General features: G+C 44.4%; 1 protein-coding gene across 1 annotated transcript; it reads left to right on the top strand.

Moving 5' to 3' along the window:
- Nucleotides 1-1,400: 1,400 nt before the first annotated feature.
- Nucleotides 1,401-10,384, top strand: rab3gap2 (RAB3 GTPase activating protein subunit 2 (non-catalytic)). Its single transcript, XM_085932609.1, has 35 exons — nucleotides 1,401-1,801; nucleotides 1,967-2,058; nucleotides 2,173-2,287; nucleotides 2,515-2,596; nucleotides 2,703-2,750; nucleotides 2,822-2,897; nucleotides 2,995-3,096; nucleotides 3,300-3,399; nucleotides 3,592-3,690; nucleotides 3,834-3,982; nucleotides 4,064-4,143; nucleotides 4,297-4,389; nucleotides 4,567-4,706; nucleotides 4,793-4,988; nucleotides 5,082-5,225; nucleotides 5,395-5,477; nucleotides 5,755-5,819; nucleotides 5,948-6,038; nucleotides 6,114-6,235; nucleotides 6,331-6,544; nucleotides 6,626-6,723; nucleotides 6,797-6,905; nucleotides 6,964-7,124; nucleotides 7,197-7,374; nucleotides 7,457-7,600; nucleotides 7,675-7,781; nucleotides 7,852-7,918; nucleotides 8,012-8,082; nucleotides 8,152-8,187; nucleotides 8,270-8,344; nucleotides 8,933-9,148; nucleotides 9,215-9,304; nucleotides 9,512-9,736; nucleotides 9,806-9,970; nucleotides 10,092-10,384. The coding sequence occupies exons 1-35, from the start codon at nucleotides 1,699-1,701 to the stop codon at nucleotides 10,242-10,244; spliced, it is 4,089 nt and encodes a 1,362-aa protein (XP_085788735.1). The 5' UTR covers nucleotides 1,401-1,698; the 3' UTR covers nucleotides 10,245-10,384.
- Nucleotides 10,385-12,272: the final 1,888 nt, after the last annotated feature.

Consider the following 12,272-nt stretch of genomic DNA (forward strand, 5'->3'; position numbering starts at 1 on the left):
TAACATGTCAGTGCAATTTCCGGATATTACAGTATATAAAATGTTTTGTCTAGACAGAGTTTAACACATAACAGGTACATTTTTATGTGCTTGAGATTTTATTTATTGAGTTATTAGTATATGTCATTTCACGCAAAACTGGTCAAGAGCGAATTTTAATCAGAGATGGCTTCATGTGTCCCTAAATGGATTTTTGACTGTGTTTAAAAAAAAAAAATCCCACCTGCTGCTGAACCTAACTCTGGATTCACAAATAGTACTAAATACTTTTTTTATTATTATTGTTCCTGTTGTTTGATTCCGGCTCCGCCCTTCCTGTGTGGAGTTCGCAAGTTCTCCCAATGCTTACGTGCATTTCCTTCGGGTACTCCAGTTTCCTTCCACATTCCTAAAACAGGCATGGTAGATCAATTGAACACTCCAAATCGCCCGTAGGTGTGATTGTGAGTCTACATCTGCCCTGCGACTGACTGGCAGGGCAAAACATACCTCCAAGTTCTTCAAGCGCAGACACTGAAGAGGGACTTTGATTAAATACAAGCCACAGTGATGCCAGTTCACTTGCTTGTCAACAAGGGAAGAGGGGGAACCAGATGGAGAGTTGTTACTGTGGCTTATAAATCAGCAGACCTAACAACAGCTCTGTACCTAACGGACCAGGATGGGGAAATGTGACTGAAACCGGCCCAAAGACCTCTCTGACACCCAATTATTTTCGGAGTTTCTGTGTCTGGCTTTCCGGGCCGGAAACTTTTGGTCACCCCCCAGAGGAGGATTTGTATGTGTTTATTTATATGTGCACGCACTGTACTCTGCGCGTTTCGGATGTGGGTCTTAGTGTATTTGTGAGTGAAGATGCAGGAAGTAGCCTGGTAACGTGCCTGCTGCTTTTTAAACGGATGAAAGGATGGGAATGAAAGACAGTTTTGAACAATTAGACCAGCAGATGCTTGTGTTGATTGTTGCATTCACAGGAGGGAAACATTCTCTTCACCTTTGACCCTCTAAGTACACGTTGGAGGGTTACAGAGTCATGACATAATAAAAAATAACAATAGTGGAACAATAGTGGAAGTTATAATAGTGAATAGTGGAATAATAAAATAATGGAATCTGCTTGTTTATGAACTGTTTTTTTTGTGGAAAAATACTGTTTATTTAATTACCTTTTTTTAGTATATTGTACAAATTGTATTGGTGAAGCCTTTTTTTATGTAATTTGATGTTTGTGCATATTTTGACTCACTGTGTCAGTAATATCAACAAAATATGAGTAAAACATTTTTCTGTGCGGATAGCATAAATATATATAACCATTAAATTGTGCAAACATTTCTTCTAATATCGTTATTCCCTTATTTTCATGTCCGACGTTTTCAGAACTAACACGAATAGCTTTTATTTTGAAAAGGTTGACCCGATCGTAACCCGGAAACAAACCAATGTTATGCTAGATGCTAATGATTTGACGTAAACAATATAGTAGACGCGTCTTAGTATTTCATGGCTATATATACACAAATCTTTTTCTTACGCTAATAAAAGAAAGCGATATCGTGTGAAGGGTGTCATAAAACAACATCGGGGAGTTTAAGCGTACCCCTAGACTGCGTTGCTCTTTTCCAAGTGGACTTTAGCATACATCAGGCTAACTGGAAACATTTCTGTCAAATTGGGTCCAGGTAGGACGGAGACGACATGTCCTGCTGCTTGTTGGAGTTTTGTCGTCTCCAAGAGCTCAAGACAGTGAGAGACTATTTGTTCCACGGTCAGACTGAGCCAGTGGAGAAGAATCCAACAGGTAATCGACATCATCATCATTGACAAATCATTTTCGAATCTGGGATTATTGTCTTTGAGATCAAACTTCGACTTTGTTGGAGCTTTGCACACACAAGTATACTTCATAACAGATGCTACGAATGTCTTGTACACTCGGAAATGAGCGGTTTGCCTTCCTCCATAGCTCAAAATGAACTATCGTGGGACACCGATGACTGGGAAAAAGCCTGGGAAAGTGGCATCAGCAAAGAGCAAGAAGCCACATCGGCCTCATCGGTTTGTGGTTTTCTTTCATCATATTAATCCATCTGCAAAAGTTAATGGAATGACAGTTGTTGCTTTTGATTGATTGATTGATTGATTGGGTGATGTTTTTCTGCTAATCTTTAGGTGGAGGAAAGCACAGAGTTAAGTGCACGGTGGCTGCAGGACTGTGCGGTATCCCTGTCCCCCTGCTCAGATCTGCTTGTGGTGGCTCATGAACAAAAGGCTGTTTTTCTCTCAGGTCAGATGTCCACACATGCCCCTTTAAAAGTCTAAATCACGTTTAATTGCCGCATGTCTCAAAAGACAAAGGTAGTATTTATCCGTGTCCTTACACAAAACACGTTGCCACAAGTGTGAGTGCACACTTGATAGTTAGCTGCGTGACAACTCTTTGCTGACAAATGTTGATAGTACGTAAATCATTTCTTGCTCAATTGAGGCATTATATTTGGCGGATTTTTACAGCTAAGTGGCGAACAGATGATGGTGGCAGAGAAGAGATGACCCTGGCTGTGTCTTGGAGTGGAGTACTCAGCACTGAAGAAGGGTGAGATCAGATGATTCTCATTTCTGCTAAAAAGTAGTAATGGGAAATGAAACTGCTTCATCAACCAGTTGTATTTAATACAAGTTCCAAGTATTCTTCTCCACAGAGAGCGTGTGAGCAGCACCATCTGTATACCACTGGCAAGCCAGAAAAGGTATGTCTTTGTTCCGCCCCGTAGGATTTGTAATACGAGTCAATGTAACATTAGGTGGCTGTCATTTGTAGGAGTTCGACTGGGCGACCCGATTGGACATGTGTGGTTGTGGGTTTCACTTCTGGCTATGTCCGCTTCTACACAGAGGTAGAGTCATTTGAAATCCATCACCTCCATATTGCTTGCTGCATCGTGGGTTTCCATTCGGAACGATATGACAGTAATGTGTAATGCGTTTCATTAGAATGGGGTGTTGCTCCTGGCTCAACTGCTTCACGAGGACCAAGTTCTAAGGCTAAAATGTCGCACGTACGAGATCCCTCGCCATCCCGGTGTAACTGAGCAGGTAGGAGATATGTAAAGTTGTTTTGTTTTTATCCTATTCATCTTTTTCTGCAATTTCACTATTGATAGTGGTAACAAAGAGGTGCAACAATTAATCATCGATAGTCCAATTAATCAAAAGCTATATTGATATTTGATCAATTATTTCCAGCCACTGTTTATCCTAAAAGTCTCCAGCCCTAATAGTAACTTTTTCCATCTCAGCATGAAGAGTTAAGCATCCTTTACCCTGCTGCACTGGTCACCATCGATGGTTTCAGCCTCTTCCAGTCACTGCGTGCTTGCAGGAACCAGGTGGCAAGAGGTACTGCCACGTGTTTGTCTGTTTGTTTTCGCACCCATTTACTGTATACATCCCTCCCATTGAGCAATGGTTTGAAAGTCTCCAAGCTAAGGGGAAATTGGATCATAGAATCATTGTTTCATGGGTTCTGACAATGTTGTCATTCTTTAAAGCTTTCTCATCACGTCATCCCTCTTTACTTGATACCTCTAGCGGCAGCTGCTGGTAGTGATGCGATTCAACCTCCTCCCCTGGCTTATAAGAAATGGGGTCTCCAGGATATGGACAGTAATGTAGACCACTGTAGTGTGGGTAAGTGTATCAACAAATGCTTTCGAACACACAGCCAATTGGCTAATCACACTGATTTCATTTGGTCTAAAGAAAAGCTTTTAGTTGACTTGCACAACTACCTCCTTCATCTCGCTCTCCCTCTCCCTCCTTCTGCCTGGTAGGTGTCATGACACTCAATGTGTTTGATCAGATGAAGAATGCCTCTATTTTGGGGGGGTTCAACGCTTCAATCAAAGGCAGTCCTCCAGCCATGAGCCAGTACGTCACAGTAGGAAGCGGCCCGTACGTTGGCTTTTACTATGCGGTCGAGGTGAGCCACCACACTTGTGGAAAAATATTTACAGGCCAGCGATTATAGATGGCGATAATATTGAACACTTTGTGTTCCCAGGGAAGCACCCAGCCTCTTCTTTCTCACGTGGCTCTCGCTGTGGCCAGTAAACTTACATCAGCCCTATTCAGTGCTGCCAGGTGTGGATGCATATGAAACAAAAACATAACAGCTTAATTGGTAAAAATGTGAAGGTCTACTTAGAACTTGTGATCTCAGCTCAATGTTTGTGATGTCTGTATACACGCTTGGACACAATATCGATCGTTGACAGTGCTTTTGTCTCGTCCCAGTGGTTGGCTAGGATGGCACAAAAATAAGAATGAAGATGAGACTGTCCAGAAACACAAGCCCAAGGTTGAACCTGCAACACCACTGGGGATCAGGTGCCTCCCATAATACATTGATTCCTTGAGATTCAGGTTTAGCTTGTTATATATCACCTTGTCACTGTTAAATCGTCTTGGCAACGTAGATGCTAATTAGTGTGAGACATAACTCTTTATGTTGGCTGAAATGAGGTTTGTTGGGATTCAATTTTCATCCTGCTTTCTCTCGTTTAGATTTGGTCTCCCAGACTCTCGCCGCCATGGCGAGTCCATTTGCCTATCACCATGCAACACGCTAGCCGGAGTGACGGATGACTTTGGTCGAGTCACTCTGCTGGACCTAAACAGAGGGATTGCAATTCGCATGTGGAAAGGTAAGGCGAAAGCAGCGGGAGAATAACCAGGGCAAAAACTGTACTCCCAAATGAATACCATAGTTTCCATTTTTATGTCCTGAAAGGTTACAGAGACGCCCAGTTGGGTTGGCTGCATGTTCCAGAGGAGCAAGTCAGCCGGGAAAGTTCCCTCTCGACTTCGCTCCCCAGACGCCACGCACTATTTTTGGTTATTTACGCCCCCCGTAGGGGAATCCTGGAGGTATGGGCGATGCAGTACGGACCGCGAGTGGGCGCGTTTACTGTCGGCAAACACTGCAGGTAGACAGAAAACCGGTGTTGTATGTCAAACAACTGGTGCGTATTTGATAGAAGTCTGGATTTCTCAGGATCTCAATGTTTGTTCACCTCCAGGCTGCTGTACGCTGGTTACCGTCTGTTAGGGGTGAACAGTGTAACCAGTCAAGGCTGGAAGGTCCACACCCATCAAGTGTGTTTGCTGGATCCCGTCACAGAAGCCCTGAGGACTGTGAATGTTCCCTTCCACCTGGCCCTCTGGTTGTTTCACTAAGCTAGCATGCATGTGCACACACACTGGAGAATAAAATATAGAGTTACAATGTACGGCACACATACGGCAGATCTTGACAACTAGGCCTTACCCACAAATACTGCACCTTTTATTGTTTTGCCAGTTGATAGTTTGAATGAATTGTGTTCATTGCAGTGACAAGAAGAGTGAAGGAGCCAAAGATATGCATTTGTTAAAGAAACTGACAACAATACTCAAGAGCGGAGAAATGGAGCCTGGTGAGAGATTCCAGACCTCTGTTTGCAGTTGATAGAACAAATTGACTTAGTCATTTTGAAGGCATTTTTATTTACATGTGATTGTTTTTTTTGTTGATCTTCAGTCTCCCTATTAGAAATAATCCTGTCATAGAAGCTGTTCATTTATTTTTATGTGGGAAAATCAGCAGGGCATCAAATAATTCTTTTCCTCACTTTGGTCAAGTGAGCATCAGTTTTAGGTTAGACTTTGTAGAATCGCAGACATTCAATTGAAGGATTTTTCTTCTCTTTTAAGATATTTTGGAGAATGAGACCAAAAGCCTGTTGCTGGATATCAAACATTCCTCCATTCAAAAACAGGTTACATCCGTACTACATACATTCATACTTTTTTTTTTTAATATTGCATGTCTGCCTGCACACAGCTTTATAAATGAGATTACATGGTCACAATCAAAATCTGTGCTCCTTCTTTTCATGCTTTGCAGGCTTTAGAGTCTTTGCTGTCCAACAAGAACATTCCTGTTTCATGTCTCACAAACATCACGCGCGCCTTACTCAGCAATCTGCAGCAGCAAGGTAGAGCGGCATGTCTGAAAGAGAGCGTTTTCACTTGAGCATTCTTCATGTCTAAATTTGTATTTCTCAAACCAGCTGGTGAAGAAGTGGATCCAGTGTTAATGCAGCTGTGCTCCTCCCAGCTCAAACTGCTTCAGCTTTACACCGACATCCAGCACATGAACTCTTCTGACGACACCGAGGCGCATCGTGAACCTGTAGGCGTACGCACAAACAGAAAAGTTTGCCTTTTGAACTGAATGTCATTATTCAGAACGATATAAGATGAAAGAATGATTTCGCCTCCCAACAGCCGGACTCCCTTGAAGGAATTGAGAGTGATTTGGCACGTGTGACTCCCATCTTGCAACGCTACGCCAAGTTCAACTCCAGGCCCAGCGTTTGTTTTGTTCAAGATGCACCGGACGCACCTCTGACTGCCCAAGCCTTCCTATCGCAGATTGAATCCACGGACGACGGGCATTTGAAGCTTATCCAGTGTTCCGAAGCAGAATGGAAGCAGCTAGGTACACACAGTTATCAGTTGACTAGTCAGGTTGTGCTAATAACCCCGATACAGTTTCCAACACGAAATGCATTCTGTGCAGGGAGCTTCATCTTCTGGGCTTGTCTATGTGGTAAAAGCCCCATACCTCAAATGTGTGACAAATTGCAACAGGCTGGCATCAGTCCACAGCAGCTACTAGTAAGATGCCAGCGAAAGATATCGTTTTAAAAAGAACCATTTTTAATCATCTTATCCCTTTGTCTTGTTTAAGTCTCTGTTGTTAAATGTCTGGTTGCAACGGGAAAAGGATGTGCTCCAAACCCCGACAGAATGTCTTGGAAATCTTCACGTGCTTCTGCTTCTGCTTAGCAACATGGAAGGTATGTATGATTTTCTGTATTGTGATTTTCTTCCACAATTTTTGCCTCTTCTCTTCAGGTTCCATCGAAGAGTCATGGGACCCCCAGTCCGTCTCACCTTGGTGGCAGCAGTGCCGCAACACGTTGGCACAAACGCACAACTCTGGAGCCGCTCTGCTGGCTGCTTTTGTGGCTCATCGTGCCGCTAAGGACAGCATCACCAGCAGGGCGGACAGCAAGGTAGAACACCCACGCACGCACACCAAAGACTATTTACTGCTTATTAAAATTGCAAGCGTGGCTTAAATACAGTTACAGTCCGAGTGGGAAGCGGTGTCTTTGGACCTGGAGCAATGGGTGGTGTGTGTTCGTCAGCTGGAGGATGTACTGGTGCTGCAGACGCTACTCTTAGTGCCGCCCATTGTTGGATCAGCAGGAGGCCCTGCGTTGTTGCTGTGTTCCATAAAAACACTCCTGGAGGGAGGCTCAGGTTCAAGTCCTGATGAGGATTTTTTTTTTTTTTTTTCTTCTACATCATTCTCAAGCCTGAAACCCAATTATTGTCTCCAAAGGTGGCATCACTGACAATGTCTCCAAGTGGGTGTTCAGGCATAACCTGCCTCCCGAGCAACTCAATGAAATCCTTCAGAAGCCAGAGGATGAAGATGAAGGAGAAGATGTGAAAGAAAGTCGAGAGAACGCAGATGGAACAGCAGGTCAAGTGAAATCAAATCAGGCCGTTGTAACACGCTGGACCTTTATTTACAATCTTCTCGGCATGCTCCCCCAGGGCTGTTGGTGGCTCTGTGCAAACGCTTTCCACACTCCCTGTCGCCAAACTTGCTCTTTGCTCATTGCTGCTGGGAGTATGTGGTGCAGTGGAACAAAGATCCAGAGGCTAGAATCACACACCATCATTAGGATTTTTCTTTCAGATGCATCATTGCTGATATTTCTTCTCCTCTAGGAGAGTGTCCACTTGTGCCGGGCCATGGAACATCTGAAGCTGGTTTCCAGTCCGCATATCCAACTAGGTGGGCTCTTCTAACATATTCCTGAAGCCTGCTACACAATGCCATGAGTTTGATGACAAGCAGTGTCATTTCTTGATCCAATCTTTCCCACAGGTATCTGCACAATGATGTGGAGTACCTTTCTTGTCAAACGTTTCTCTGCAGCAGCCTTCCTCATTGAGAAGGTAAGCCGTACCCTCACAATGACAACGAGATAGTTTCCAGATCAACATGTTTTATCCGGTCATTTCCAGGTGGGCAAAGCACCCAAAGATCGCCTTTGCCGACGGGTCGGTATCTTTAAAAGATTTTCATTCAGTCACTTGTTGTAAAAGATGGATTGTGATGGGTTTTGTTTTCTTTTATTTGCAGGATGTAGGAATGGGAGACAAAGCTTTGACCTCCTTTTTGGGATGCTGTGTCCAGCTGCTGCAGGTCCTCATGGAGGTGACTGGACTCTTGGTTAAGAATCAGTGCCCGTTGTCTTTTGTCAACTACTTTGTAAGTCAGAAGAGTCCACACAGCACGGCATGAAGAGTGGCCAGTGGCTCGTAGCAATTTGCCGAAAGCATGAGCTGTAAATGATGCTTATCAGCTCCATTCGTGCTTTTTAAAAAAAAAAAAATATATATATATATATATACGATCCAAAAATGTGCACGTTATGTTAATGGAAGACTCTAAATTGTCCATACAGTAAATATCTAAACTTAGTCTGTGATGTAATGATTCACCTGGCTGACTTATGTGAAGGCAGCACATGTTCAGTTCCCACTCATTGATGTTGGGAATGAAAGAGTGAATTGTTGTTTGTGCATGTGAGCCTGCTATTGACTGGTGACTAAGGCAGGGTTGTCCCCCTGTCTTGATAAATGGACTATTGTGGCTGAAATTCACAGCACTTTCCTTTTTCCACATTTTACGTTACAGCTTCATTTCAAAATAGAATCAATTCTTTTTTTTTCCAGATTTGCACCTGCATATAAAAGAAATTAAATAAAATCATTTTTCTTTGCGTACCCTGCTCCTCTCCAGGCGGACTCCGCCGTAGCTGAGGTTCCTCCCCCGGAGCTTTCGACGGAGGAGGTTTGGTGTGGTGCCGAAGGCCCGGCCTCCATAGCTGAACTTGCCATGGAGCAGAAAGGTGTCCACTATCCCCTGGTGCAGCACCACTGTCTGCTCGCCTCCTTGCTACATGCCGCCTTGACTTTCAGCCTCAAGGTCAAACCCCTCAGCCTGTTTGACAGTAAGGTGAGAAGAGAGGGTCCTCCGTTTTTTGTTCTTTTACCTGATAAATAATTTCCATCATTCTTCCAGGGTAAGAATGCTTTCTTTCGAGACCTGACCACCATTCAGCTAATGCCAAGTGGAGATATGGACCCAGGACTGGTCCTATCACGACAGGAGGTGAGACGTCTTTCCTCTTTTCTGTCTCATGTATTACTTATGGTGACCTTTAAAAAATACAAATCTTGCACACATGAACTACTCAAGAAGAAAACAAAAACGGATACCAGGACTAATACAAACATGATCATATTAATGCTCTGTTGTTATTGTCTTGTATCCGGTAGTCACTTGTTGATTTTCTTTTCACTCTCCTATATGCGTCAGTTCCTTCTGCGGGTGCTAACCGCCTGGGTGCAGTCCATGGACGATGCGTCCGTGGCCGACGCCAGCACAGGGCCCCGGACGCCGGCCTCCAGCGGCCCCCGGGCCGAGTGGTGGCCCTCGCTGTGTCTGGAGCTGGGCGGGTTGCTGCAGGTCTCCCCGGACAACCTGCGACGACACTTAGTTTGCCAGCTCTACAACCAGGGCCTGGACTCGCACGCGGAAGAGGTCAGTTTGAGGACCGGCACATTTATTCATGGCCCACATTTGGACTTGACGCACGCTTGTGCCTCTTAGGTGATGTTAGAGGTGGAAGACAAGGACGTGCTGGGCTCTCAGCTGCTGATGATCACAGGGCAAAGGCTGAGCTACTCACTGCTGCGCAGTCAGAACCAAACACAGCCTGCTATGGAGCTACTAGCCCGCCTGCCTCCCACCCTGTGCACATGGCTCAAAGCTATGGTGAGGACTCAACCACTTTCTTTTAGGATCTTTAGGTAGTTGGGGATCCGAACCAAGGATGTACCATCAATAAAATGTTTACAAATATATGACTATGCTTATGCAGTATTGACGTTTGCAGGACCCCAGTGAGCTGCGGTGCCCCCTGGTGCCCCTCCATCAGACCAGCAGGCTGGTGGGCCACGTGATCGAGATGCTTCCCGAGAACCACGGCCAGTACAGCTTGGCACTGCACCTATTAGAAGCCGTGGACGTCCTTACGGCGGAAGACTGACTCAGCAAACATTGACAGTTAAATACACAAAGGACACCTTATGAGCTCCTCAACTAAACAAAGTTCAGTAAACAAGGGTCACATTGTCTTTATTTTCCTTTGGGCTTCATGTTATCAAATGTCAAATCATGTTAATAAAGCTTAACTATTTGTTTCAAAGTCTCATATTTTTGTATGTAACAATTTGGCAATGTAGGATACTTGAGTTGGTGATCCTCATCTTCAATCAAGTCTGTTATTATGAAGAGAAAGAACCTCGTTTCATTGAGTATTAGTGATGTGCATTCCAGTTCTTTTAAGTGAACTGAATCTTTAGAATCAGTTCACTCAAAAGATTCGTTCAAAAGAATCAAAAGAATGACGATGAGGATGAAGTGAAAGTGAAAAGTGCCACACCTCACCTCCCTCACCCCCACCTCCTGATTGGCAAACATTGACAGTTCAATACACACCTTATGAGCTAAATTGATATGTGACGTCACTTGGACACTCCATTAGGTACACCGCCATTTTCAGGTGTACCTAATCACAGGCCACTTCATTAGGGAAAAATCATGGTCAAAGTTTAACGGAAGGTGAAAAGTGCCACACCCGCCCTCACCCCCACTTTCTGATTGGCTGGTTGATCTGTGACGTCACTTGGACACTCCATTAGGTACACCGCCATTTTCAGGTGTACCTAATCACAGGCCACTTTATTAGGGAAAAATCATGGTCAAAATTTAAATGAAAGTGAAAAGTGCCACACCCAAACAACCCCCCACTTTCTGATTGGCTGGTGGATCTGTGACGTCACACTGACACAGGTGTACCTAATCACTTCATTAGGGAAAAAGTTTAAGTGAAATTGAAAAGTGCCACACCCGCCCTCACCCCCACTTTTTGATTGGCTGGTTGATCTGTGACGTCACTTGGACACTCCATTAGGTACACCGCCATTTTCAGGTGTACCTAATCACAGGCCACTTCATTAGGGAAAAATCATGGTCAAAATTTAAATGAAAGTGAAAAGTGCCACACCCAAACAACCCCCCACTTTCTGATTGGCTGGTGGAGCTGTGACGTCACACTGACACAGGTGTACCTAATCACTTCATTAGGGAAAAAGTTTAAGTGAAAGTGAAAAGTGCCACACCCAAACAACCCCCCACTTTCTGATTGGCTGGTTGATCTGTGACGTCACACGGACACTCTATTAGGTACACCGCCATTTTCAGGTGTACCTAATCACAGGCCACTTCATTAGGGAAAAATCATGGTCAAAATTTAAATGAAAGTGAAAAGTGCCACACCCAAACAACCCCCCACTTTCTGATTGGCTGGTGGATCTGTGACGTCACACTGACACAGGTGTACCTAATCACTTCATTAGGGAAAAAGTTTAAGTGAAAGTGAAAAGTGCCACACCCAAACAACCCCCCACTTTCTGATTGGCTGGTTGATCTGTGACGTCACACGGACACTCTATTAGGTACACCGCCATTTTCAGGTGTACCTAATCACAGGCCACTTCATTAGGGAAAAATCATGGTCAAAATTTAAATGAAAGTGAAAAGTGCCACACCCAAACAACCCCCCACTTTCTGATTGGCTGGTTGATCTGTGACGTCACTTGGACACTCCATTAGGTACACCGCCATTTTCAGGTGTACCTAATCACAGGCCACTTCATTAGGGAAAAATTATGGTCAAAATTTAAATGAAAGTGAAAAGTGCCACACCCAAACAACCCCCCACTTTCTGATTGGCTGGTGGATCTGTGACGTCACACTGACACAGGTGTACCTAATCACTTCATTAGGGAAAAAGTTTAAGTGAAAGTGAAAAGTGCCACACCCAAACAACCCCCCACTTTTTGATTGGCTGGTTGATCTGTGACGTCACTTGGACACTCCATTAGGTACACCGCCATTTTCAGGTGTACCTAATCACAGGCCACTTCATTAGGGAAAAACCATGGTCAAGTGCCACACCCGCCCTCACCCCCACTTTCTGATTGGCTGGTTGACCTCTGACGTCACTCGGACG

Source organism: Syngnathus leptorhynchus, chromosome 15, assembly GCF_054491065.1.
Source record: "Syngnathus leptorhynchus isolate UIUO chromosome 15, UIUO_Slep, whole genome shotgun sequence".
NCBI classification, from domain to species: Eukaryota; Metazoa; Chordata; class Actinopteri; order Syngnathiformes; family Syngnathidae; genus Syngnathus; species Syngnathus leptorhynchus.